Raw genomic sequence first — 26,965 nt, forward strand, 5'->3', positions numbered from 1 at the left:
TCGACTTGCCATTCTAGATCTACCCCCATCTGGCGCATTGATGCGATGCGCTTTCCTAGCGCATTATCACCGTTTCCATGAATACGATGCGCTAAAAAGCTGATGCGATGCGTTGCTGTCGCGTTCATGTAAACGCGGCTATAGTTCGTTCACAGTGGCGGGCAGCCCGGCGCAGTGAACCGCGCGGTCAACACGAATCGTAGTACTGTCGAAAGAGTTGGACGACCCTGTCGTGGAGGACGCCTCGAGCGTCGAAGCCGTAAAGGAAGTCTAGGTGACCGAACGGTCCGGACCCGACGCGCTCGTCCACGATTATGGTGGACAGGCGGGCCCGGATCTGGTCGATGTCCCGCGGTGTGGACAATTTGTCTCCCTTGCCCCAGAATATGGCCACGGGAACACGTATTTCCTCCAGGGTGTAGCAGGGAGGCAGAGCCTGCAAGAAGGAATGAAGATATACAGTTGTACCTCGTTAGGAGACAAGCTAATGAAACAGTCATGGTCAACTAAAGGCGTTTTTCTTTAAACCCCTTTCCTTCCTTTGACAATGTATACAATCCAGAGACGGCCTTCAGCCTATGCACTATCGCTGCCGGATGATCCTGTACTGGCTGCTATTGTTAATGTAGCATCAGCTGCTGCTGTGATCAAATGAAGAAGGAAGAGAAGAGAACGAAGAGAAAGGAAGAAAGAAGGAAGAGAAAAAGGATGAACGAAAGAAGAGAAGGAAGAAATAAAGAAGAGAAGAAAGGAAGAACAGAAGGTAAAAAGAAGGAAGGAAGAAGGAAAGAATGAAAGAAGGCAAGAGAGACAGGAAGAAAGAGACAAAGAAAGAAGGAAAGAAAAACAAAAAGAAAGAAAGAAGAAACAAATAAGTCAATAAAGAAAGAAGGACTGCGCACTATCACTGCCGAGTGCAGAGAGGAGAGAGTTGAAAAAGAGAAAGACATGTGAAGGAAATGATGGAAACACTAGCGTCGCAGCAAACGCATCTGTCGAAGCAATGACTACGGCTACTTCAGCTAGAGATACATCGACCCCCCCCCCCCCTTTCCCAATTTGTTAGTTTTATGCCATTGCGTTTTGCGCAGGATGAGCTACTTGAGCATTGAGCGTATGCGCTTGTTTCGTCAGTTCTGCTAAAGACATGCATGCCCTCTCACCAGTGACTCTGCTTACCGCACTTTTCGCTACACTTTCAATTCTTAAACAGGTGTCACACGACAGATTGAACAAATATCAAAATGTAAATTACGTTTAGCTACCAAGCCTGGATGTATTAGTTTCGCACTAAAACGCCGCAGTGCTTCCTATAAGAAGTACTTAGTTCAGTTATTGCTGCAAAAGGTATTAAATCCGTAAGCTTCTGCGGGCAGCTTCTGAAAGAAATCGAGTGCGTTTCTACACCAATTTATTAGTAATTAATTTTTGCGCATTAGCGAAGCTGTGGTTGATGCTGACCTGGCCGTATCGCTTCTTGTTCTTGTTAACACCGTAGTTGTACTTGCAGAATTTGCTGGTCCTGATGATCTGCGAAGAAATAAAAAAAAACATAAAAATAAAACGAAAACCTGAACACCACTCATCGTGGAACGCACGGAGACGAGAAAGTTTTCTTTTTTTTTTCCAGAAAAAAAAAACACCACAGAATGGAACGCGGGCTGCCTTACGGCAAATAGTGATTCGATATTCTTTGCTGTTTTGGTTTGGTTTGGTTTATGGGGGTTTAACGTCCCAAAGCGACTGAGGCTATTAGACACGCCGTAGTGAAGGCCTCCTGAAATTACGGCCACCTGGGGTTCTCTAACGTGCACTGACATCGCACAGTACACGGACCTCTAGAATCTCTCCTCCAAAAAAATGCCACCGCCGCGGCCGGGGTCGAAGCCGCGTCTTTCGGGTCAACAGCCGAGCACCATGACCACCGAGCCACCGCGGCGGCCAATCCGTTCTGTCTACAGTCAAATGTTTTCGGAATATCGGGGAAACGTTTTCGGGCTCCAAGCTGGAGTTCACCCGAGGCTTACAGCCTGGAATTCGGTGGTGCAGTTTACCCTTTATGTGCTACCGACGTAACGCAGTTTCAAGACATATATGGACTAGATGTGCGGCAGTTCGAAATTTCAGCTCGTCCAGCGTACTGTAATCTTTAGTTGGTTAGTTTATGGGGGTTTAACTTCCCAAAGCGACTAAGGCTATGAGACGCCGTAGTGGAGAGCTCCGGAAATTTCGACCACCTGGGGTTCTCTAACGTGCACTGACATTCGCACAGTACACGGGCCTCTAGAATTTCTCCCCCAAAGAAATTCAACCGCCGCAGCCGGGATCGAACCCGCGTCTTTCGGGTCAGGAGCCGAGCACCATAACCACTGAGCCACCGCGGCGGGTACTGTAATCTTTCGTCAGGATTAAGAGACAAGTGTACCAGATACGTAAGAGCTAAAAGATAACCGTGCCTAAGTGTATAGCATACATGAAAAAAAGGATACAATACTTTGAGTGCAGTATAATTTCTACAAGCATGTATGCAATGAGCAAGTGTTTTTTTTTTTTACTCATAACTACCCCGAAACACAGTTTAACTCCAGGTCAAACGAGGTAAGACATTTGCGTATACAAACTTGAAAGCGGTGCAATGTCGGTGTTCACTCGGCGACAAAAGTTGCAGCATATCGTTAACTGCGCTGAGTGAGTGAGTGAGTGAAAACTTTATGGTATCTTTCAAGGAAGTCGCGGTTGTGAAGTCTCCGTCGTCTTCTCTGGCGCTGGCGACTTGAGGCTTCTCGTCAGCAAGGGTGGGCCCCATTCCAAGGCTCCACTGAGTCGTGCTGCATCAGTCGCGTGCTGCACTAAGGCCCTTTGGGTCGCGAGCTCGCCGCTGGTGAGCCGACTCTCCCATTGCTCCGCACTCGGGTGTTCGTGTTGGTGGAATGCTTTGTTGCGTTCGCATTCCCACGTGATATGATAAAGTGTAGATGTGGCATCGCACCAAGGGCAGGTGGCTCTGTATTGTGTCGGGAACATCTTATTAAGTATGTGTAGGTTAGGAAAGGAGTTGGACTGTAATCTGCGCCAGCCGGTCGCTTCCTCCTTTGTTAGGGCTTTGTGTGGTGGTGGATATCTAATTCTAGCTCCCCTATGCAAGTGCAAGGTCTCTGCGTATCCCCCCTCGCAAGCCTGTAGGCGGAGCTCCGGAGCATTTGACTGCCCTGCTCGGAATGCGTTACCTCGAGCTAGGCTGTCTGCCCTTTCGTTCCCCACTATGCCCGTGTGGCCCGGGATCCAGATTAGGTTATGCCTGGGTTTCTTCTCGGCGGAGGTTACCCCGCTGAGTATTTTAAGGGCTGTTCTGCTGATCCTGCCCCTCGTGTAGTTCCTACACGTCTCCTTCGAGTCCGTCAGTATGTTGAGAGATCGGCCCGTTCTGCAGCCTTCTGCTGCCGCCAGCGCAACGGCAATCTCTTCGGCCTCCGCTGTGCCGGCGACCTTTGCCGTGGCACACGTGATCATGTTTCCTTCCTTGTTTACCACTACCGTCGCGGCTACGCGTTGAACGAAACTGCGGGCATCTCATGCTTTGATATGTGGCCATTTCTAGCGTTTCTCTACACCTGCCTTGAAATCCCATAAAATGATAAATAATATTTGCTTCTTTGGCTTATTTTACTGCGTTAGCAGCGTGATCTTCGTTCATTCGAAATCTGTTGTCGTGGGCGTTGTGACCGGATGATTGTGTGGGCGGAGGATGGAGCGAAAGAGTGCGAGAGAAAGAGGAGATGAGGAGATGGATGGATGGATGGATGGATGGATGGATGGATGGATGGATGGATGGATGGATGGATGGATGGATGGATGGATGGATGGATGGATGGATGGATGGATGGATGGATGGATGGATGGATGGATGGATGGATGGATGGATGGATGGATGGATGGATGGATGGATGGATGGATGGATGGATGGATGGGTGGGTGGGTGGATGGATGGATGGATGGATGGATGGATAGCAGCGCGCCCTTTGAAACGGGGTGGTGGCAATTGCCACCATGCTCAGCTTTTCTTTCTTTACTATTTTTGGAGGCGGCTACAACAGCGACACTAGCGGGAGCGAGAGGAATTAGTATTCGCGTCGGAGCCGCCTCGTTCCGAGCAAACAGGGGAGTGAGAGAGGAGTGGGTAAAGGAGGAGGCGCGCAGCAATTGAAAGACGCAGTTGTATAAGGGGAATGCATTTTGAATTTGAAGAGGCGAAAATTCAAAATCTTACCGCTGACACGCAAATGTCGCATCACATTCAGTGATCATCTGTGAATATTTTTTTGCATGAGCGTTCGATTTGTCCCCCCCCCCCACACACACACACACACGCACGCACGCACGCACGCACGCACGCGCGCGCACACACACACACACACACACACACACACACACACACACACACACACACACACACACACACACACACACACACACACACACACACACACACACACACGCACGCACACACGCACACACGCGCGCACACACACACACACGCACGCACAGAAAATTAACGCCAGCTCTTGCCTGAGCAAAATGCAGAATGTTCTTCCACGACGTTCCGGCCGGAACCTGGTGCAGGTAGACGTGATATCGGCTCTGCAACGACACACCGAGAAGATATATGCACTCGAAGGTCCTAATAATGGGGTTTCTGTAGTGCAGAATTTCCACAAAGCAGCCTATTTGAGAAAACCTGCCTATTGCGAAAGTTCTTGCTTTAAGAGCACCACAAAGCGGCGCTTGCTATGAAAAACGTGATCGCACAGTTTCTTCCGTTAAAGTGTTCCCAAATGCATTGCTTTCTTTAACTTCTCCAGCCCCGAGACATCCATTTGATGAGAAACCATCATCATCATCAGCCCGACTAGGCCCTCTGCAGGGTAAAGGCCTCTCCCATGTCTCTCCCATTAACCCTGTCCTGCGCCAGTTGCGGCCAACTGCTTATCCATCCGCCCACTTAACTTTCTGCCGCCCCCTGCTACGCTTGCCTTCTCTTGGAATCCACTCCGTTATCCTTAAAGGGATACTGAGGCGGTTTTCGAATCAGGTAATTTTTTAGGGTTTTGAAGTAGTGTCATTGCCGATCACGTCTGTGCAATTATTTTTCGATTTTGGCTAAAACAATTCCGCAATCACCAATTGAAAGCGCGATGTTTATATCTCCCGCGCCCCGCGGGACCGCAGGAGAGGAGAACAGCGGAGAGGGAAACCTCGTCCATGTCAGCCAACGTGACGTCACGTTGAGGAGGCGGGGATACTTCGGCGCACCAGAGAGAGCTTTTAGCGCGCGTTGTTTCTCGTGCTGAATGCGTTGTTCCTCGTACTCTGTGCGTTGTGGCGTACAAAGCGTGTCAGCCGACCTTGAGAATCAGGTTCAACACGAGGTACTACTCTGCGTTCGTGTCCACGAACAACTACGGCCCTACTGTGTCGTCTTCCACTGTTTTCCGCCATAAGCTCGCAGAGCAAGCGCTCGCTGCTGTGACGAAGAATTCAAGCAGGCCAAAACAAGCGTACTCTGCTCGAAGCACTTTCGTAAGAGCGGCTACATGAAGCGCTTGTCCCTAATGTGATCTCTGGAGATTTCTGTCGAAAAGGCGTGGCTGAACCATGACACAGTTCCTTCGATTTTCTCGCGCATGAGAGGCGTGTCACCATTCCGAAGAAGCGCCTCTTCTGTAAGTAGGAACATGCTCACTTAGCCCCTGCAGAAACCTTATAGAGGCTCAAGCATGTGTCGCTCTCCTCAGCTTAGGTGCGGCCAGACCACCTGAGGCGTGCTCAGCAAGGCTCAGTTAGTGATTTTATACTAGGTTCGACGTGTCCAAGCAAGCAAGCAAACAAGGAAACAAGCAAAGCACAGCACAATAAAGCAAAGCAAGCATCGAAGCTCTTCATATGCGGCATCTCGTGTAATCGTAGCTAAGCGATTAAAATGAAAGCGTTCGACAGCGTTCGACGTTCTGATTTCAGATGCAAATTTAAAAGAGAAATCAATGCCAAGAAAGTTTTTGCAAAAAAATAAAACACCATGTTTCGCAACCTTATTCGGTATCTTCATCAATTTGTGGCAGCGGGGGAGTTGCAGCTAGCTTGGCTTTTCAACACACATATAGTTGGCGACCACTTCACTAAACCTAAACTGCAAATCTAGAAAGGGCGAACGTTTCCGAGGGAGCGATTAATATTTTCTGGCGTATGCTGAACGCGCCACGAGTGAAGCAGCAGCCTTGTGCGCGTTATTTGGCTTGGTTTCCAGCGCACAATGATTGCGTCACTGTCCTGTGGTCACATGCCTCGCAGTGCTTGGCCACTGCGCTTCGCTCATTTTGACATTAACTTTGTGCTCCTTCATCGTTTCCTTGAAATACTTTCTTGCCCCAACCTACAATACCGGGTACTGAGGATAGGATTTTTTGTACACAGCGCTTTGGGCCTTTTCTTTAGGGACGCTCTTTCGGGCGAGCCAGGAGGCGTCCGGTGCTAGTAATTGGCTTGAGTATTGTTCGCACCCCTTACTTTCCGAGAATAAGAGCCGAGGTTGTATTGGCACCTTTTACGCATGATCTGCATACGCGTCTTTCACGCTGGCGTATGGTTTTGCTTGGCGTAGAATTTTTTGCTTGCGTCTTTCTTGGTTTAAGGTGATACATGCAATGAACAAACTGTTAGTATACTTTTCTTTGGAGGTCAGTAAAAAATTAGTCGCCATATTCGCTTTTACAACCCCAGGGAAAGCTGCGATCTGCACTCAACGCAGCGCCGGATCCGCATCGGCAGCTTCTCCAGTCCTCAAAGTGTCGTCACGACCTCTTGACCAATCACAGGCGGCGGCGCGCCGCACGGAGTGCCCCGCGGCACAGGCCGCATATTTCTGCTAAAAAAGGCAATTCGCGCTTGTTTTTGCCTTATTTGGATGCAATATTCCAGTATACAGCATGAAAAATTACAGGACGCCGCTGCCAGCCTGATTATCAAAAAAAATTGCTTCAGTCTCCCTTTAAGAACCAGCCGTTATATTGCTTTCGCATTACATACTCTGCCCATGCTCATTTGTTCCTCTTGGTTTGCACTAGGGTGTCATTAACCAGCGTTTTTCCCTTGTCCACTCTGCCCGCTTCCTATTTCTTAACGTTGCACCTATCATTTTCTTTTCGAAAGCTTTCCGCGTTGTCCTTAAGTTGAACCCTACTGGTTAACCTCCGCTTTTGTGCCTCATGTGTGTAAGTACCGGTATGAGGTACAGCTGTTATATACTTTCACGCCTATTTACCCTTACCCGAGATTTCCTTGAGGCAGACCGCCCAGTCGTTTACAAGCCGCTTAATTATCACTATAGATGCAATTAAGGCAAAGGCGTATTGGGGGCAACATACCTCTTGACCCTAATTATTTCCATGTATTTTTTGCGCTACGGCATGTCGGTGTCAAAATTCAATTCAATTCAATTCAAGTTTATTACACAGAAAAATATACAAAGTTCTCGGTGAATGAGGCATCTGGATCCTTAGCCAGTGGCTAGTTTCGGATCCATTACAAACATGTTACAAATCTAGGCAGTTGAACAAGGCTGAAACATACAAAAGATACAACTAATATAATGCAATAAAAATAATCAATTCAACAATAAGGGGAGGTGTATTGTTCTGATAGCATGTACTTTTTTAGAGCAGGTGCAATGTTCGAGATGGACTTAATGCTGAATGGGATGATATTCCAAACTTTAGCGCTCACAAATGCTATGCTTCTACGTCCGTATACATTGTGTGTTGTGGGTAAATTGAGGTTATTGTTGTCAGCGTGTCTAGTGTGACTTGAAGGAAGCTTCAGGATGGAAGAATTGTACGGTATATTCGTTTTAATAATAGTGCTCACCAAGAGCGCTGTTTTGTAATCGCGAATTATATGAAAACGCATGATGTTGAGGTCTCTGAAGAGTGGATCTGATGATGAGTGCCAAGGTGCTGACGCTATGATCCTTAATGCTCTTTTCTGGAGAGTAATAAGCGGCGCGAGGTACGATGAGTAAGTGTAGCCCCATGACTGGATGCAGTATGTAAGATGACAATGGAATATACTGAAATAGACCACACGCAATGTATCAATGCTGAAATGCTTTCTAGCTTTAATTAATGTGGCGCATGCAAAAGTTAATTTTTTACATAATGTTTCTATGTGCTCAGCCCAATTTAGAGATTCATCTAATGTTATTCCTAAGTACTTGAAGGTTTTCACTTTTTCAATGGGTATTCCCCCTACCTGTATTGCACATGTTTTAGGCCCCTGTCTTCTGCTAGAGGCGAAAACTACAAATTTAGTTTTTTTGGTGTTAAGTAGAAGCTTGTTCATTCTAAAAGAGCTCGTACCCGCAATGGTTGAGTTTGAAAGACTATGAAATTTTTTGAAGAATAATTTTTAGATCAGTACAAAGGCGCACTCTTTTTTTGTGCATTGCTACGCGTATTTTCCTGTGTCACAACAACAACATCATCATCACCATCATCAACGACAACAAAAACAACAAATACAACAACAACATCTGCGACTGCTGCAGCATTCGTCGCCCCACCGCCGTATTGTTTCAAATAGTGCGAGCACAAGCTAACTCAATAAAATTGTTGCGTTTAGTTTCTCCTCTTGCGTGGCTACTCCTCGTCGCAATATACTTACTCTGGGAGCAGTGATAAATCAGCACAAGGGAGAGACTTCGGCAAAAGAAACCAGGCATATGCGGCTCAGGCTGCGAGAGAGTAATTTCTATAGAGGGGAGTATAAAGAGAACTTTACCGAAACCGAATCCGATACGAATACGCTAGCTTTGCTACTGAATCAGACATGAATAGTACGGATAAAAGAACCGAATCAAATACCAACCGAATAGTCAAAAGGACCGAATGGAATACGATTCGCTACTTGCTCAATTCCTCGCGCAAAACGAATATTCATTCTTCTTCTTGTTTCTTCTTGGGGTTTTAACGTCCCGAAGCAACTCAGGCTATGAGGGACGCCGTAGTGAAGGGCTCCGGAATTTTCGACCACCGGAGCCCTTCACTACGGCGCCCCTCAAAGCCTAAAATCTGCAGCTGTCCCTTAAGAAGTTGGCTTGTATGGACAGAATACCAGCTCCTGATTACAAAAACGCCACTCATACTGACAACAAAGCTCTTGTAACGTAGAAAAGAGCAAGAACCAAAATACAGGTATCGCCGCCACAGGCCAAACTCGCAAGTACAAGCGTGATGAGATCATAGAACAAAACAATGTTGCTAGAACGAATGGTTCTAGCAACACCAGGAACCGAGAAACCATGCATCACTGAGGCGCAGCCAATGCATGCGCAAATCTCCTTGACGTCGCCAGATGGCGCCACGTGCCCGGCTGCTACGCGCGCTCCTGAAGCATCGGGACAAATCAGCGCCTGTTTTCCGGCGGTAGGCGGGCTCCCGGTATTCCGCTAGCGGTAACAAGGTACACGGTATGCTAAAGGTGTCTATTTGCGAGAACTTCGTTGACGACTTCGAGAACGAGATCCATCGTAACGCTGGCAAAACGCCAGTGCAAACGTAATCGAAGCGACTGTAGCCGATAGATGCCTTCAACGTGCGGCCGGCGGTAGCTTTCTTTTCGGCTGCTGCTAGGCCGCACTGCTGGCAGTCAGAAATCACGGAGTCTGCGTTACGTCATGTGCACGTCATGTTTCACGTCTCTTAGTCCTCTGTCGTCATAGACGAATCCCAAGTTTGAATCAGAGCGGCGGGAAAAACTTTTTCAACTTCGAATCCAAATTTCTTAGAAATAAATGCATCTTTCGCTGCCGGCCAAGTGGCAACAAAGCCATGACATGCCGAACTATCGGATTTTACTATAAAAAAAATATTAATAGTGCTCTCCTCAGTGTCCCTTTAAGACGCAACGCTGACCTCTCCTGGAGGAGAAGCAACACAGTCAGTGCATTGACTCTATGACCATCATGTCTTACGCACACGCTATAAATATGACTAAGCCTATGTAATATGGGAGTTGCAGGGAAGTAAGCTGTCCTCTAGCCAGCACCATTTTAGAAGCAGGGTATGCTGCCCAAGTTCCGGAGTACATTTTGATCTCGAAATATACTGAATTCTTACTCTTGGCAACAGAGGCATATTCCCACTTCAAAGCGTAGCAACTTGATGCAGTTAAAAAACAACAAACACAAAATAACAAAAAGTAAATACTCAGTGTCTTTATATGTACATGGCGGAGAATAAAATCCATCATTATTTAAAATTGGAACAGTATCTTCAGGCAAAGGTTCTACTCTTTAACAGTATTGAAAAAAGAAAAGTGCCAAGACCAGCCATGACAAAAAATAATAACAGAAGACCGACAATGCATTCAACAGCTGCTAGGTTTTGTCCACAGATATGTGGTCACCTGTAGAGGTGCATCTGCAGAGTAAGTCGCTGTATTCCTCCGATTACACCATTTTTCTATGCCGGATTGAGATCGGAATTATTTATCCCAATTCGTGGTAAAATCTGTCCACTTTTACTGAAATCTTGCCATACGACATGGTCAGTTTCCGGTCCCTTCAAACATAAAATTCTCAAAGGCGGAATGTTGGTTTCAGCTAAGCTCTCGAGGGGCATCGGGCTTCCTTGCGCCTGCATTCCTGCGAATTCTGGATTTTCCTGCAAAATATTGCACAAACTCGATCTGTCTCCAGCCCCCAGCTTCCCCATACCTCGGCGCCATGAGGGGTGGCTCAATCACACTCACACTCACGGCCACTTGCACTCACATCCACTCACTCGTACTCACATCCACTTACTCCTACTGACACTCATGTTCACTCACCCTCACATCCACTCACTCGCATTTGCATTCATATGCACTCACAATCACTCACACTCACATTCATGACCCCTCGCAGTCACAACCACTCACTCACACTCGCACTCTTGTCCACTCGCACTCACTCATTCGCACTCACACTCATGTTCACTCACACTCAGAACCACTCACTCGCATTTGCAATCATATGCACTCACACTGACAACCACTCACACTCACCACTCACCTCTACTCACACTCATCTCCCCTCACACTCACATCCACTCACTCGTACTCACACTCATGTCCACTCGCACTCACATCCACTCACCGCTCACCTCTACTCACACTCATAACCACTCACTCACACTCGCACTCTTGTCCACTCGCACTCACAACCACTCTCTCACACTCACCTCTACTCACACTCATCTCCCCTCACACTCATGTCCACTCACCCTCGCCACGACTCACTCGCATTTGCATTCATGTGCACTCACACTCACATCCATGATCACTCGCACTCACAACCGCTCATTGGCACTCACCTCTACTCACACTCATCTCCCCTCACACTCACATCCATTCACTCGTACTCGCACTGATGTCCACCCACACTCACATCCACTCACTTGTACTCACACTCATGTGCACTCACATTCACAACCACTCACTCACATTTGCACGCTTGTCCACTCGCACTCACAACCACTCACTCACACTCACCACTCACTTCTACTCACACTCACATCACGGCTTTCATTCACTGAAAGCCGCTCTCTTTTGATCATGTGCGCATAAAACCCAAGCCAGCTTTGACGCGCAGGTTATTATTCTTACCGCTGCAGGCTACCCGACGAAGGTCTTATCTAGCATAGCAGAGTCGATATTAAAAGAATGCAGAATTCAGAAGGAGACGCGCAAACTGGACAATAAGAACATAGCATGTATTCCGTATGTTCATCAAGTATCGCACAACCTGAAAAAGATTGTGAACAAAGCCGGCGTGAAGCTCCTTTTCTCTGCCAGGAACAAGTTGGGAGGCCTGTGCAAGAGAGTGAATCAGGAAAGTGGAAAGAAGGCTTGCCAGAAGAAACACAGAAACAAATTTGTCAACTGTTGCTGTGGTGTGATTTACCAGGTCCCACTGTCATGCGGCCGATTTTACATCGGGGAGACCGGACGGTGCGTCAATGATCGGCTACGCGAACACGCGAAAGACATTGAAAACAAGTCACGCCGAAATAACATGGTCATTCATTTCGCAGATTGCGACAAATGTGAGGCGTTTTTAGACCAAACCACTATCATCGCCAAGTATAGAGATCACACCTCACGCCTGATATCGGAGGCCTTTCACATTCACACACTAGGCAACTCTTGTGTAAGCCAACCATCGGTGGCTCTATTCCCACCGGAGATCGCTTTTCTTAATAATCGGTGATATCCTGAATGCATGTCATGTTTGCACCGCAGTTTTTCCCTTCTATGCTTTATATTGCACCCCTCTTTCGCAATAAATCATTTGGTTGTTAGTTCAGCGCATGTGTCTGTCTCATCTTCTTCTGTCCCGTCCGTCAGCGCTGTTTTACCGTACCATTCAACATGAACCAACCAGCCCGACTCAGCCCTCTCCTTGACATCGCATACACTCACTCGCGCTGACTCACGTCCATTCACGCACACGACCACTCACTCACACACACGTCCGTGAGTGTGAGTGAGGCGATATGAGTGCATTCCTGAGTGAGTGTGCCAACCTATGCCCTCCCCGCACCTCCCACACAAACACACACTCTAAGCAGAAACGAGTAAAAAGGAGACTAAGCTGTCGCACACCATTTTATAAAACGGTGTGCGCTAGAGGACAGCTTAGTCTCTTTTTTACTCCCATGTAGTTTTTAAGCATGAAATGCTTTTAGCTCCCGTTGTCGGCAATGTGGTGACGTCACGCCGAGACCGAGAGCCATCATCCGGGCTCTGAAACGAGAACATCCGGGCACCGTACGAGACTGCACGAGATTCAACGAGACTCTCTAAGCCCTCCTACGGGACGGGCATACAAGCGCCGGTTGCTCTCCAAACGAGTCGCAAAAAATAACTGCTGCCAGTTTCTTCTCAATGTTTATCAAGATATCAGTCGAGCTGTGCATTTGATAATGCACGGAATTATAATTTCCGATTTCTAATAACGCGTGCAAAAAGCACATACATGCCACAATACACTTCATTGTCATACGTGATCTGTCAGGGGCTTTGAGAGAAGGCCGCTTAGAGAAAGAGGGGAGCTCCAGGGCATGAAGGGCTTTCGGCTGAACAACTGCTTTCGCGCGCTCCTCAAGGATGGCGCTGCGGTCCTACACTCACGCACTGTAAAAGACCGGCCGCAGGGCCCTTCATGCCCTTTCCCCCTCTGGCAGGCAGATGTATACACGCTCGCGGAGTATTCGAACGCGCTGCATATACATTCTTGTCAGGCCTGCGTCTTGTCGTGTCCGTTTACGCTTCTGCATCATGGAGCCTGTGTTAGGCCCTTAAACATTTCATGCTTACTCTACTCTCGGTTACGGGAGAGGCATTTTTTACTCCCATATTCGTTTTTAGAGTGCAGTACTCACCAAGTTGGCCATGGCAGAAGGTCCGAAAATAGCGTTCCAGATGGCGTGACACACGGCAATCGTATCTTCTGAGCGGCACAGCCCATCGCCGAGCCTCGCCCAGAAGGGTCCCTGTTCGCCGACTTCGCCCATCTTCAGCACCATCTTGCGCATCTGTCATCAGACGAGAACACGGGGCGAAGGGAAACCCAAGTTATGCGCAAAATCCTCTGCGAAGCTTTGCGCAAAAGCAGCTAACAAAAGGACGCCGCATTTCCCAGAAAGGAGAAGTTTCGGGCTCTTTACTGAGTCTTCCCGGCAACCCCTTAACGGATGCGCACACGTAGTGTCGTGCATAGCACTCGCAACGCGTAATATGGTTGGTTTATGGTGTTGTTTGATCCCTTGCAGAAAGTGTCCTCCTTTCGTTACGGAATGGAATTGTTTGTTTGTTTCTTTGTTTATGGGGTTTAACGTCCCAAAGCGACTAAGGCTAGAGAGACGCCGTAGTGGAGGGCTCCGGAAATTTCGACCACCTGGGGTTCTTTAACGTGCACTGACATCGCACAGTACACGGGTCTCTAGAATTTCTCCTCCAAAGAAATTCAACCGCCGCGGCCGGGATCGAACCCGCGTCTTTCGGGTCAGCAGCCGAGCACCATAACCACTGAGCCACCGCGGCGGCCAACGCGTAATACGTAGTCGCATAGACATGCAAATGTCTCTTCATAAGGAGGTTCATGGTAGCGCTTTATTCATGTCTTCTGGGTAGCAGAGAACGATATGGTACAAAATTTGCCCCCTCCACCTTCCCCATGTATGTTTTTTTGGGTGGGGGGGGGGGGGGGAATAAACCCAGCCTGGTAATGTTAAATGCTTTGCATATAGTTGCCTGTTAAAAGGGTGCCGCTTTCTGTGATGTGCATTACGCCTTAGCGTCCTATAAATATGGGTCGGGCTTATCTGTTTAAGCTGAAAAAAAAAATGATGAAACAAGCCAAATTCAATTTACGAAGTTCGGTTGCAACAGAAAAAGGACACTATTGAAGACATGCACGCCGCAGCGATAGCTGACTATTGAGTACAAGTTGCACCGAGTCAAGGAAGCGAATTAATAAAATGCGGAAGGCAGAGATTGCTGAGACGGCGACCGTAGGATTAAGTACAACTAACTAAGTAGTATTAACTTGTGCATTATGAGGTAAATTGCTCTGCTACCTTACACGCTTCTTCATACTGTAAGGAGGCATACCACGTCGGCAAACGCCGTGTGCTAGGGTAGAGCTGTTCACTGTCTTCATCCGCTTAAGGCAGTTGGTTGCTTGGTTAAGCACGTAATTTTTTATGTTATAAGGGAAGTAATTACTCATTGGCATCCACCCAAGCGCAGCCATACGGCTACAAAGGAAAGCTATACAGCTTTCTCAGAAACTTCGTAGTTAAAGAAAAATTCCTCCTGGTCCGGGGTTCGAACCCGGGACCACCGCTTCACCGGAGCAGTCGCTCTACCAACTGAGCTAACCGGGACGGTAAGCTTATGGTAGGGCGAGAGCGAATTGATCAATAACTCGAAGTGGGAACAGTGTTGGTCAAATGTTTAGGGGAATCCTCCAAGGTGGAGTAAATTTGTAATAAGGGAGTAATTACTCATTGACATCCACCCAAGCGCAGCCATACGGCTACAAAGGAAAGCTATACAGCTTTCTCAGAAACTTCGTAGTTAAAGAAAAATTCGTCCTGGTCCGGGGTTCGAACCCGGGACCACCGCTTCACCGGTGGTCCCGGGTTTTTACTCCACCTTGGGGGATTCCCCTAAACATTTGACCAATTTTTTATGTTACTTGTGAGGACACCTGAAGCCCTGCTAAAGTGCCACAAAAAGGTTTGATGTTATGGCTACGGCAACGGTTGAACGGAAGTCCCATCGCTGTCGTCAACTCGCGAACGACGTGATTCCCCACCTTCTTGCTCAACAACCCAGAGAGGACATGGCAACGCGCCTTTAGGAATAAGCTTCCACTTGCGTTTTTGTTCAACATTTATGCCGTTTAGCTTCGGTTACATTTTTTATTGGTGGTAGCATTAACAGCCGCAAGCGCAGCTGTAAGTGCTTTACCAGTTATTAACGAACACTTGTGCGTTAATTACTGGCAAACGGGAAAAAAATAAAAAATAAATAAATAAAATAAAATAAAAAAATAAATAATAAAATATAAAATAAAAATGAACAATAAATCATAAAAATAAAATAAAAAATAAAAACAAGATAGATTAACTCTGAGTGACTTTTGTCAGCACAGGAGTACCACATCAAGTCGCCGTAAAAAAATATTTAATTCATCCGTTGAAAATTATATTCAGCAAAAAAAGCCCCGAAAACTGGGTTGTGAAATAAGAACCCAAAAAAGGCCGCCGGATTGTAAATAAAATAATACAAACCGAAAAGTCTAGCTAAAATGCGCAAATCACTCTATCGGTGCCTCCAGTGCGTTGCAGGTAATATTGAACATAACTGCACAGTCGCGAGCAGGCTTGTCTAGGTTGCACAAGCGGTGTACTGCTGAGCAAACTAAGCCGAATTCTGAAATAATTACGCTTTTGCGCTGCAGCGAAACCGTACAGATACAGAAAACTATTAAAGCACAAGCTCCGTGCCCTCATCCGAACAGTCCTGCTCAAAGCGCACTTTATTTGTTCCCCAGCACGCTACTGCAGGGCACTCGACAAGCCTGCTCACGCCCGTACACATCAACTGCGTCTTTTGCTCTTGTAAAGCCCGAATCTGTTCAAATGAAATCAAATTTTGTTTTACAGAACTGGATGGTCTCCTGATCTAAAAGCTCTGTACACATCTTGACGACCAGGCATTAACGACGCACTGAACCAAATCTGCCTTTCATCGCAGATTGCAATTAACTGCGCTCTTCACTACCTGTCTTCGTCATCCTGGTTCATCGCTACTGTCAAACTTACAATATCAGTGCTGTCTCTAATAGTTCCTGGTTCTAAGCCGCCGCGGTGGCTCAGTGGCTATGGTGCTCGGCTGCTGTCCCGGAAGACGCGGGTTCGATCCCGGCCGTGGCGGTTGAATTTCTTTGGAGGAGAAATTCGAGGCCGGTGTACTGTGCGATGTCAGTGCACGTTAAAGAACCCCAGGTGGTCGAAATTTCCGGAGCCCTCCACTACGGCGGTCTCTCATAGCCTTAGTCGCTTTGGGACGTAAACAATAGACCGAGCGAGACCGAGTTCCTGGTTCTGTGCCTTGCGATATACCAGTGAAGGAGGGTTTACTGAACAGACCATTGGCCCACGGACCAGGCGTGAAAAGACGTCCCATTTCTGTTCCGTGAGGTCCGCGCCTGGCCTGAGTAAGGACAAAGGCTTCACGCATGTCTAATCCGGTTATCAACCGTTCTTCTGACCTTGGCCTCTGAAGGTGGCGATTAGCGGACTAGGCACGCACATGGTCTTCCACCGTGTTACGTCCACCAACATCGCGGTTCAAGCGCGAACCTCACGGAATGGAAGAGGGCTGTCACGTGACCTCTGGTCCGCGGTCTTCCGCGGGCAAATCCGCTGGTCCGCGGTATTGTGTATACACCTTTAAGAACCCCACGTGGTTGAAAGGCATTCGGGGCACTCCGCAACGGCGTCCCTTACCGCGGGCTTCTGAGCGAGGGCTAGGAGCTGCTCCTTTCCGTAAATAATTGCGTTGGCTGGGGCGACCACGGGAGCCAGCGCCACGAACAGGGCCACCTGCGAACGGGCAAACGTCCGCGTTAGTGAACCGGTCGGTACCTTATCTCCTGCAAAAAAAAATATGTTTCAGCTAGCAGCAACGCTTCCCAAGAGAGAAATTTAGATGGACAGATGGACTGTGAATTGAATGCAGAGTATTTAGTATTTGGTTAGGTACCATGTACGGAGACGGTATAACCCTTTGGTCTCAGCTACGGCAGCCACCATACCTACTTTGTAATTGTTGACACAGTGTGGTGCTGAAATGTTGATAGCACCACACGCACACGCACGCACACACACACACACACGCACACACACGACACCTGCGCACGCACACACACACACTCGCACACACACGACACCTGCACACGCACACACACACACACGCACGCACACACACGCACACACACACGCGCGCACACACACACGCACGGCACCTGCACACGCGCACACACACAGACACAGACACATGCACACGCACACACACACACACACGCACGAACACACACACACACACGACACCTGCACACGTGCACACACACACACGCACACACACAGACACGCACGCACACACACGCACACACACGGCACCTGCACACGTGCACACGCGCGCACACACAGACACATACACACGCACACACACATGCGCGCGCACGCACACACACGACACCTGCACACGTGCACACGCGCACACACACAGACTCGTTCACACACGCACACACACACATATATGCGCACTCACACACCCACTCACTCTCTCTCTCACAGACACACACACGCACGCACAACGCCCTTTCTGCTTGCACAAACCCTTCTAACCCTAACGCAATAATAAATTCGGGTTGAGGCGTGACCTTGTCGTTGTACCCGGGTGCCGACGACAGCAGGCCGAACATGACGAGCGTCCCTTGGGAGTGGCCGACGTAGCCCAGCTTGGAGAGCCCCGTCTCGTTGAGGACGTGGTCGATCATGGCCGGCAGATCGTACTCGATCATCTCCTGGAACCTGCATCCACCACACAAGCACACACCTGTCGAGGACGGGTAGCCCAATCGAGAACGCTTGTTAGCGATGACGTGTTTGTTCACAGGAATCATATAATGCACAGAACGGTTGAGTGGCCTCTCATTCCAGGAGCCCTATTGGTTTTTGCCGCCTCCCTTTACCCGATTCACCAGCGAGAGCTGGTCTTCCGGATGTGAGCTGAACAGAGCCGCCTCCCTATCCTCAGCTGTTGGTTATTGATTCCTGGATAGCTGGGTTTTTCTGGCATGCCCATACCGTATGGTATAAGTCAGCCACTTCACTGGAGAAGGGGCAACGCGGGTCGTATGTATTTGAAAACACATTGCTGAATTTGACAGGATCTATATAAGTATTCGATTGCAATTTCCTTATAATTACCCCTTTCTCCCTGTTTAGATTTTTGTGGATCGGCGTATACCATCCACTGTGAGAAAAGGGAGATAAAGGCACGAAAAGCTCTGCAGCTATACTTTGATAGAGCTGAAGACGCAAGCGGCTTTTCCCCGTTAAAAGACCTCCTTGCGGCCAATGGCGTCTGCCAATTATCATGAACCTGCCGAACCAATAGGATTTCTTCTTTCTGGCGACGTCAGTGACGACGTCACTGTCCGCCATCCAATCAGGATTTTTATGGACGGTCGCCGCCGACTTCCATGGCTACAGCGAGGCTTCTGTGCTATGATACAGACTCTGTCGTTTCTGTCGAGTGTGCGTCGACATTTCTAAGTAATTGTTCTAGCATGCGAAGCAGCCGGAGAAAAATCAAGGAGAAAGTGACGATCCGTTTCAATGTCCGGCCTTACGAGAAGTCCCAGAATCGGGCGTCTTTATCGGCGCTGAAGTTGACGTGGCTGCGGGAGGGTGTGGAGCCGCGTAGATTTCCCAGCCACACGTCGTAGCCGGCGTCGGCAAGCACGAATCCTGCGCGGAGGCATACACCACTTATCCACTCCGCCAAATTCTCTCATGGACAAACGTGCTACGAGATACATCTCTAGAGGATAATCGTCGGCGGTATCATCATCACAGCTACGTCCACTGCAAGACAACAGCTTCGCCCATAGGTCTCTGTAGTCGGATCCAACTCAAGAACGAAGCGGTTTTTCCCCATCAAAGGATCCCCTTCCAGCCAATGGCGCCGGCCGGTTCTCATGACCCTGCTAGCATGACAATGTACGTAGGGAGCGGCGCGATAATGCTGGCAGGGGAATTCCCGACCGTGGAACCGCCGCTGTGGCTCAGTGGTTATGGCGTTCGGCTGTTGACCCAAAAGACACGCGTTCAATCCCGGACGCGGCGGTCAAAATTCGATGGAGGCGAAATTTTAGAAGCCCGTGTACTGTGCGATGTCAGTGCTCGTTAGAGAACCCCAGGCGGTCGAAATTTCCGGAGCCCTCCACTACGGTGTCCCTGATAGCATGAGTCGCTTTGGGACATTAAGCCCTCATAAACCGTGAAGCTATTCCCGACCATGGAGGGAGGGGATTATACCCTTTCGTGCCCTTTCATCTGGGGTTACAACGAAACGAAAGGTGCATCAATTGTCACACCCAGACCGGACACTTGAACCGTGCCGTGAGGGAAGGAACTGAGGCTTTAACAAGGGGCAGCCAAAAAGGCGGGGGCGGACATTGTTGCGTGTGTGCCACATTTTAACGGGTAAAGCAGGTCAGCATTGGAGTGGGGACACTTAATTACAGGGGAGATGGACGTTCCTTTAAATGCCGCGCAGTAAAATCCAAGCCTCACTGATGGAGAGACGAAGAAAACGTGTGGTATTCCATTAACTACGCGATGGGGCGAACAACAGCGATAAGTGTCTCACCGGGGCTCTGGTCTGCGAAGTTCGCCACCCAGTTAACCGCTGATCCGAGGAGTCCGTGCACTGCAAGCACGGCGGGTCTCTTGGAGCCGTCACATTCCTGGATGGTGGTGGTGGTGGTCGCGGTGGTGGTGGTGGTGACAGTGTCCCCTGTTGATTGTCTGCCCCGAGGTATCCTGTTCATGGTGAGCACATAACCGTCGGCGGTGACCACCTGGTGAGTATCGACGGGGTAGCCCCGGGCCTCGATAAGCTGCACCTGTGCGCGCGTGACTGCAGTCATCATCATCACCAGCGTTAGTCGAGCTAAGTCCGCTCCAGTACAGTGGCCTCTGCGATTCATACTTTTCGCGTCAACGTTCAAAAGTGAGTTTGCTTACTCCGTCACTTCCGTTCGATTGCTATGTGACTGTTACATCTCATTTTCTTTGGTATTCCCGCTGTCACTCCAAGGACACACTGGCTATTTTGTGTTCGACGTATTACACGTCCTGATCAAATTCGTTTTCTCTTTTATACTTTCACATTTAGTATCGTGAGTCTTGTAGATTACAAAGTATTGCCTTTAGGACTCACATTAATACCCACAACAGCGAAGGGGAAAGCTGCACCTCCATGTCGCAACTGTATATAGTGAGAGACAACTCGAGAACGAAGCGGAGAGTGTGCCTCAAAGATGGTCTTCCAGCCACTGACGTCCAACTCTTGTCATAATATAACGCTTAATCCGCAGTAGACCCCCTGTCACACTACCTTGATAGGGAATTAACCTACCGGCACGTCAGGAAAGTCGGTCGTTATAAAGTTGGTTGGAGAACCTCCTTTGAAGGGCATTTGCAGCTTCGTTCTTGGATTGTGTCGGACTACGTACAGGCCGAAGTCGTGAGTTTGGTTTATATGGATGACATGTTGCCTTTCTACTAATGTCTCATAGATGGGAGAGACCAGACCAATCCAACTTTTCAACTCAACGGCCCTTTGGCAACTGCTTCCTTGAGGGCAGCACAGTGGCTTCTTTAGACATGGCCCAGCAACGAAGCTATACTAGCAAGCGCCGGTAAAAGGCGCTGCGCACATACGGCCCGTAGCTCACTCGTGTAAAGTGTCGTACTGTGGGACACCGCACGGACACTTGCCCCACTCCAAATTCATCTACGTGTGGCCTTTGCGGCCAAAATGTTACTGTGACGCAGGATGGCCCTGCGCCACATGAGTGCAACCCAACATGTGCAATCTGTGGACTAGCCCACCCCACGGGCTCGAAAGATTGCACGGCGAAATTCCGCCGACTTCATCTTGCCGGTGTCAAGCCCTCTCGACATGGAGGATTCGAAAAGCCAGAGTCTGGAAACAGACAAGATCCCACCACCGGCGGAGCCAATGGCGGCGCGGTACGTGGCAATAACGCCACCGGCTCGCTCGAGGAAAACGTCAACGCGGCTTCCTCATCTCCCGGACTGAAGTCAACGGGAGAGAAGAAGAGAAAGAAGAAAAACAAGAAGAAAAAGCAGGCACCGCCACCGCCCTCTAGCGGAGACTACGTCAAGAACTTTCCCACCCTCAAACCAAGTGGCGCTGCCGGAGCCCGGGCCCCGGCGCAGCAACAGCACACTCAGGTGAGCAGCTGGGCAGGGGTCGCTTCCTCTCCTCCCTCCCCTTCGTCCACTTCCCCCTCCTCGGCTTACGGCGTAGATGTCGAAAGCCGCCGGCAAAATGAGCAGCTTAGAGCACAGATCGGGCAACTGCTCGCCAAAATTCAAAATTTAGAAGAAAAGTTAGCTGCCGCGACGGGTATCCCGAGTTCCGACGCCATGGAGAGTGAGCCCGAACTGCCGCCCGCGTTCGCGTCGGCAATGGCCGCGATGGAGGTGCGTCTCACTTCCCAGCTTGAGAAAATGGTGGAAACGGCTATGAACTGCATGGAGTCCAAATGCTCGGCATCGTTCCCTGCAGCCATAAGCCGCTGCATGAAATCAAAAACCACCCGGACCAGTCGGCGGTTCGAGGGGATCCGAGCCTTCAATACGCACAAGAAAATTATCTGCAATCCCAGAGACGCGGTATCGCAGGACTCCAACGCCACACCCCCACCCAGTGCTGGCTCTAGGCCAGAGTCCAATCAGCCCCCGTCTCTCACCTCTAATCCTAATGATGGCGGCACGGCCTAACAAGCGTTCCCCTCCTCCGAAAACACACACATTGGTAACCGTAACGCAGTGGAATTGCAGAGGCTTCAAGTCTCGGCAGAAACGCGCGAACCTGCGCCTCTACCTAGAAACTTTCGAGGCTTTACCCGCCGTGGTCGCCCTCCAGGAGCCAGGAGCGGCGGCAAAATTGACTAACTACGTGACGTTCCAGCGAGACCCCTCGTCGTGTCTCCTCGTACACAAGTCGTACACAGCCACCGAAATCGACTTCGATCTCAACATACCGTACTCGTACGCTATGGTAAGGATACTTCCCCTTCGCCGATCGGATCCTCCCCTGCACGTACTTAATGTATACTGCTCCCCGAAAGTGAAGCGAGTGACCTTCGCGGACCTCTTTAGCCGTGCACTTAAAGAGGCGGGTCGCGACCCCCTACTGATTGTGGGCGACTTCAACGCCCCTAGTCAGCTATGGGGCTATCGTAAGGAGGAAGTGCGCGGACGCATGCTGGCGGAGCTGGCGTCCACACTGCGCCTCACCCTCCACACCGACCCGGCATTTCCTACCCGCGTAGGCAACTCGGTGACCCGAGACACATGCCCGGACCTCACCTTCACTCGTAACATAAGACACGCAGACTGGATCAACACCGAGGATACCCTCGGCAGCGACCACTGCATCATCAACACCACTGTTTATACACGCCCCCTAAAGCGCCCTACCACACTAGCACGCATCCCCAATTGGACCACCTTTCGCAAAAATTTCCCATCCGACACCAACACGACCATCACAGAGCAAGGATACGCAAACTGGTCCCGGTCAGTCATATCGCACCTTCGCTCCCACGAGAAGCAGATACAGCTTACAGAGGTGGTCACGGACGCGGACAACCACCTCCTCCATCTCTGGGAAGCGCGCCGCGGCCTCACGCGCCGCTGGAAGCGCCAGAAACACAACAAGAAGCTCAAAGCGCGCATTGCGGACCTCACCCGGCAGGCAGCAGAGTACGCGGCCCAACTCGCTGACTCCAACTGGGTAGATCGCTGCAACACGGCGGCGAGGCAGATGTCGAGCCGCAACACTTGGCGGCTCTTCCGAGCCCTCATCAACCCAACACATACCCGCACAGAAACGCAGAAGCAACTACACAAAGCCATGCACGCATTCCAAGGAAATACAACGCAGTTGGCACAGGCACTCCGGGATCGCTACCTGTGCACAACGCAGGACGCCCGCAGATCGGCCTACTCCTACGCCGGCAGGGAAAACTCGGAGTTGGACAAGCCTTTCCAGCTTCACGATCTGCGGGCGGGTCTGGCCAAAATGAAGAGGGGCACCACGCCGGGCCGGGACAAGGTCACCGTCAAACTTTTGGCGAACCTTCCTGAATCAGCGTACCAGTGCCTTCTAGAATACATCAATGCGATCTGGACGGGGGAAACTCCGCTCCCCATTGACTGGAAGACGGCTCTTGTCACCTTCATCCCGAAGGCCGGCAAACCGATCGACACGGACAACCTCCGCCCCATCTCTCTCACCTCGTGTGTGGGAAAATTGATGGAGACGATGGTGCGGGATCGGCTGTCCGAGTACCTCGAACAACACAACACCTTCGCGGACACCATGTTCGGATTTCGCCCACATAGATCCGCACAGGATGTCCTGCTCCAACTCGACCGCGAAATCTTGAACCCCATTACACACCCCCACAACGATAAAATTGTCCTTGCGCTCGACCTGAAAGGAGCGTTCGATAACGTAACTCACGAGGTCATACTCACACATTTGAGTCAAACTCACTGCGGCACCAATACCTTCAATTACGTTAAACAATTTCTCACGGAGAGACTGTCCTACATCAGAATACAGGACGAAGAGCACGGACCTTTCTTGCTCGGAACGAGGGGGACTCCACAAGGCGCGGTGCTGTCCCCTCTGCTATTCAACATTGCCATGATGCGCCTACCCGCCCTGCTTGGTGCGGTCGAAGGGGTCCAGCACGCGCTATACGCCGACGACATCACCATCTGGGCTACGCAAGGACGCCTGGGGGATATGGAGACTAGCCTGCAAACGGCCGCCAGCATAGTGGATCGCTATGCTCGAGACTGTGGTCTGCAATGCTCCCCGCAGAAATCGGAATTCGTGCATTTACGTCCCTCGCGCACATGCTCGACCCAAATCAATCTCTCGTTGCAAAGCGGTCCCATTCGCGAATCCAAGGAAATCAGAGTCCTTGGACTCTTCATACACAACCAGCGACGCTGCGACACAACACTCGCCAAGCTCCGGCAGGTGGGGGACCAGGTGGGCCGCATGGTCCGCCGGGTTTCCAACAAGCGCGGTGGGTTACGATGCAAAGACGCCTTGCGGCTGGCGAACGCATTCGTGACCAGTCGAATCTTGCATTCGACTCCCTACCTCCACCTGCGGAAACAGGAGGAGGATTCCCTCGAGGTCATCCTCCGCAAAATCATGAAACGAGCGCTGGACCTCCCAGTTTCTACCTCTACCAGCCGCCTTATGGCACTGGGGATGGTGAACACTTTTAGGGAGCTTCGGGAGGCCCACCTCAACAACCAATACACTCGTCTCACAAAGACAGGGTCGGGTCGCCGCCTTTTAGCCCGACTACACATCCAGCACACTCAATTCACAGAGGAGAGATGCCGCCTTCCCGTACACTGGAGACGCGCCCTCCACGTGCGGCCTCTCCCCACCAATATGTCCAAAGAGGATCATAATGGCAGGCGCCTGGCGCGGGCGGAAGCCTTGGACCGCCATTTTCGGAGCAAACCAGGAGTCTTCTACGTGGACGCGTCCGGCCCGGACTCTAGGGGATGGTACACGGCCGCGGTCGTCCACGAGGGTAAAACAGTAGACGCCCTTACTTTCAAGGCCCAGTCAGCACTTCACGCAGAAGAGGTTGCCATCGCTTTGGCAGCCTCTGACACCTCCTCCAAATACATAATCACCGACTCACGAGGGGCTTGTCGAAACGTCACGCAAGGGTGGGTTACTCCCCTAGCTTATCGTATTTACCAAAATTGTAGCCGAGACTCGGATCCCGCGCACCGATCTATCGTTTGGGCTCCAGGTCACCAAGGCGTCCACGGAAATGAGGCAGCCGACGCCGCCGCCCGCGCGCTCTCTCTCCGGGCATTTCCCACGGGACCCGACGCCGACCAGGACTTCCATTTCAATCCGATTTACACTTTTAAGGAAATATGCGATTATTACAAATCCACGCACCCAACTCTTCCCACCCCATGCAAAGGGCTGGGGAAGGACAACGAGCGGGTACTCCTGCGCCTGCTCACCAACACGATGTTGTGCCCGGCAATTCTAAAGCATTTCGATCCTAATTTCGACGGGCGGTGCTCACACTGTGGGGAGGTGTCTGACACCTACCACATGATGTGGGCCTGCCAGCAGAACCCATCCCTACCCCCTATCCCGAACCCCACCCGAGAGGACTGGGAGGCGACCCTGTCCGGTTGCTGCACCCTCGAGGCCCAAAGGGCCTTAACGCAGCGCGCCCGGGCTGCGGCAAACGCCAATGGTGTGCCTGACTAGGCATCCCACCTAGTGGTTGTAAGGGCGTGACCCTTCAGGTCACGACCCCCAACACCTGTCTCTATGATTAATAAATGTTTTCACCACCACCCACCACTCGTAGTTGGCAAGGATTCACTGGAAATAGTTGAATGGGTATACTAATCAGCCCTGCGGAACAGCATAATTACAAAGACAACGGTTGGGACAAATGTACAAGGAACAGTTACCACGATGTGCGCCGTTTCCCGCGTTTTCTGGAGCGAAAAAGCTTGGGCTATGGGACTCAACCCAAGCTCCACACGTTAACGATCGTCAGCCCTGTTCTTGACGAGCCATATCCTGATACACAGCCATACCACCCACAACAGATTAAGCGTGTTTTCAGTCAATCACAGCCCCACCATCCCTCATGTCATCCATTTTCAGGCAAACCGTGGATGATTTCCACTTACCTTACATCTCGGAATCGGCGCAGTATGTCGCGAACTGGTCTACGGCGTCCTCACAACGCCCCGAGACTTCCCTGTTCTTGGGACATTCCCAAGCCATCAGTGCTGACGCGGTAATCAGTACTGAAGGCCAAGCCAGATGATAAAAAGATAATCCCCATTGGGACATGCATTGATTTATTATAGCGGGCATGTTTACACTTGGCTAAGAAGGGGAAGGAACTCGCGTACTCACAATGTCCCTGTCGGCGTCGGCGTCCCTGGGCAGCATGCGAGCGTGTGCCAGCCTTCTCCGCCAATGGGGAAAGGTGCCACTCGCAAGCAAGGTGAGGATGGAATATCTGCGCATGCGCGTGCCCGAAAGTTACCCCACTAGTATAGTTAAGCACGGAATGCACTATGCACAGCACCGACATTGACACCTGCCCGCAGTTAGAATAGATGCGAGGTCACGCCAAAGACTAAAGCAGTTAGCTAGCACTCAAATAAGTTTTGATAACATAGCGGAAAGCTGACATGTTAGTCACCATCTCCACCATCATCATCATCAACAGCAGCAGCAGCCTGGCTACGCCCACTACAGGGCAAAGGCCTCTGCCATGTCTCTCCAATTAACCCTGTCCTTTGCAGGCTGCGGCCTCCGTATCCCCACAAAGTTCTTAATCTCATCCGCCCACCTAACTTTCTGCCGCCCCCTGCTACGTTTGCCTTCTCTTGGAATCCGCTCCGTTACCTTAAGGACCAGCGGTTATCTTGCCTTCGCATTA

At 50.3% G+C, this 26,965-nt stretch overlaps 1 protein-coding gene and 1 non-coding gene across 3 annotated transcripts; both read right to left on the reverse strand.

Annotated features, from left to right (window-relative positions):
• LOC149366142 (gastric triacylglycerol lipase-like) lies at positions 1 to 26,965 on the reverse strand. 2 transcript variants are annotated; one of them, XM_089552163.1, is made up of 9 exons: positions 26,434 to 26,965; positions 20,044 to 20,299; positions 19,022 to 19,139; positions 18,047 to 18,197; positions 17,112 to 17,207; positions 13,473 to 13,625; positions 4,567 to 4,638; positions 1,462 to 1,530; positions 1 to 436 (listed from the first exon to the last, which is right to left on the reverse strand). In XM_089552163.1, exons 1-9 carry the CDS (start codon positions 26,545 to 26,547, stop codon positions 188 to 190), a joined length of 1,278 nt encoding a protein of 425 aa, XP_089408289.1. In that variant the 5' UTR covers positions 26,548 to 26,965; the 3' UTR covers positions 1 to 187. The 2 variants fall into 2 exon arrangements, with proteins under 2 accessions (XP_089408289.1, XP_089408209.1); XM_089552083.1 differs by lacking the exon at positions 4,567 to 4,638.
• Positions 14,905 to 14,978, reverse strand: TRNAT-GGU (transfer RNA threonine (anticodon GGU)). The gene has a single exon. It is a non-coding gene; the product is annotated as a tRNA-Thr (tRNA).

Source organism: Amblyomma mixtum, chromosome 1, assembly GCF_055824585.1.
Source record: "Amblyomma mixtum isolate Tamu chromosome 1, ASM5582458v1, whole genome shotgun sequence".
In the NCBI taxonomy this organism is placed as follows: Eukaryota; Metazoa; Arthropoda; class Arachnida; order Ixodida; family Ixodidae; genus Amblyomma; species Amblyomma mixtum.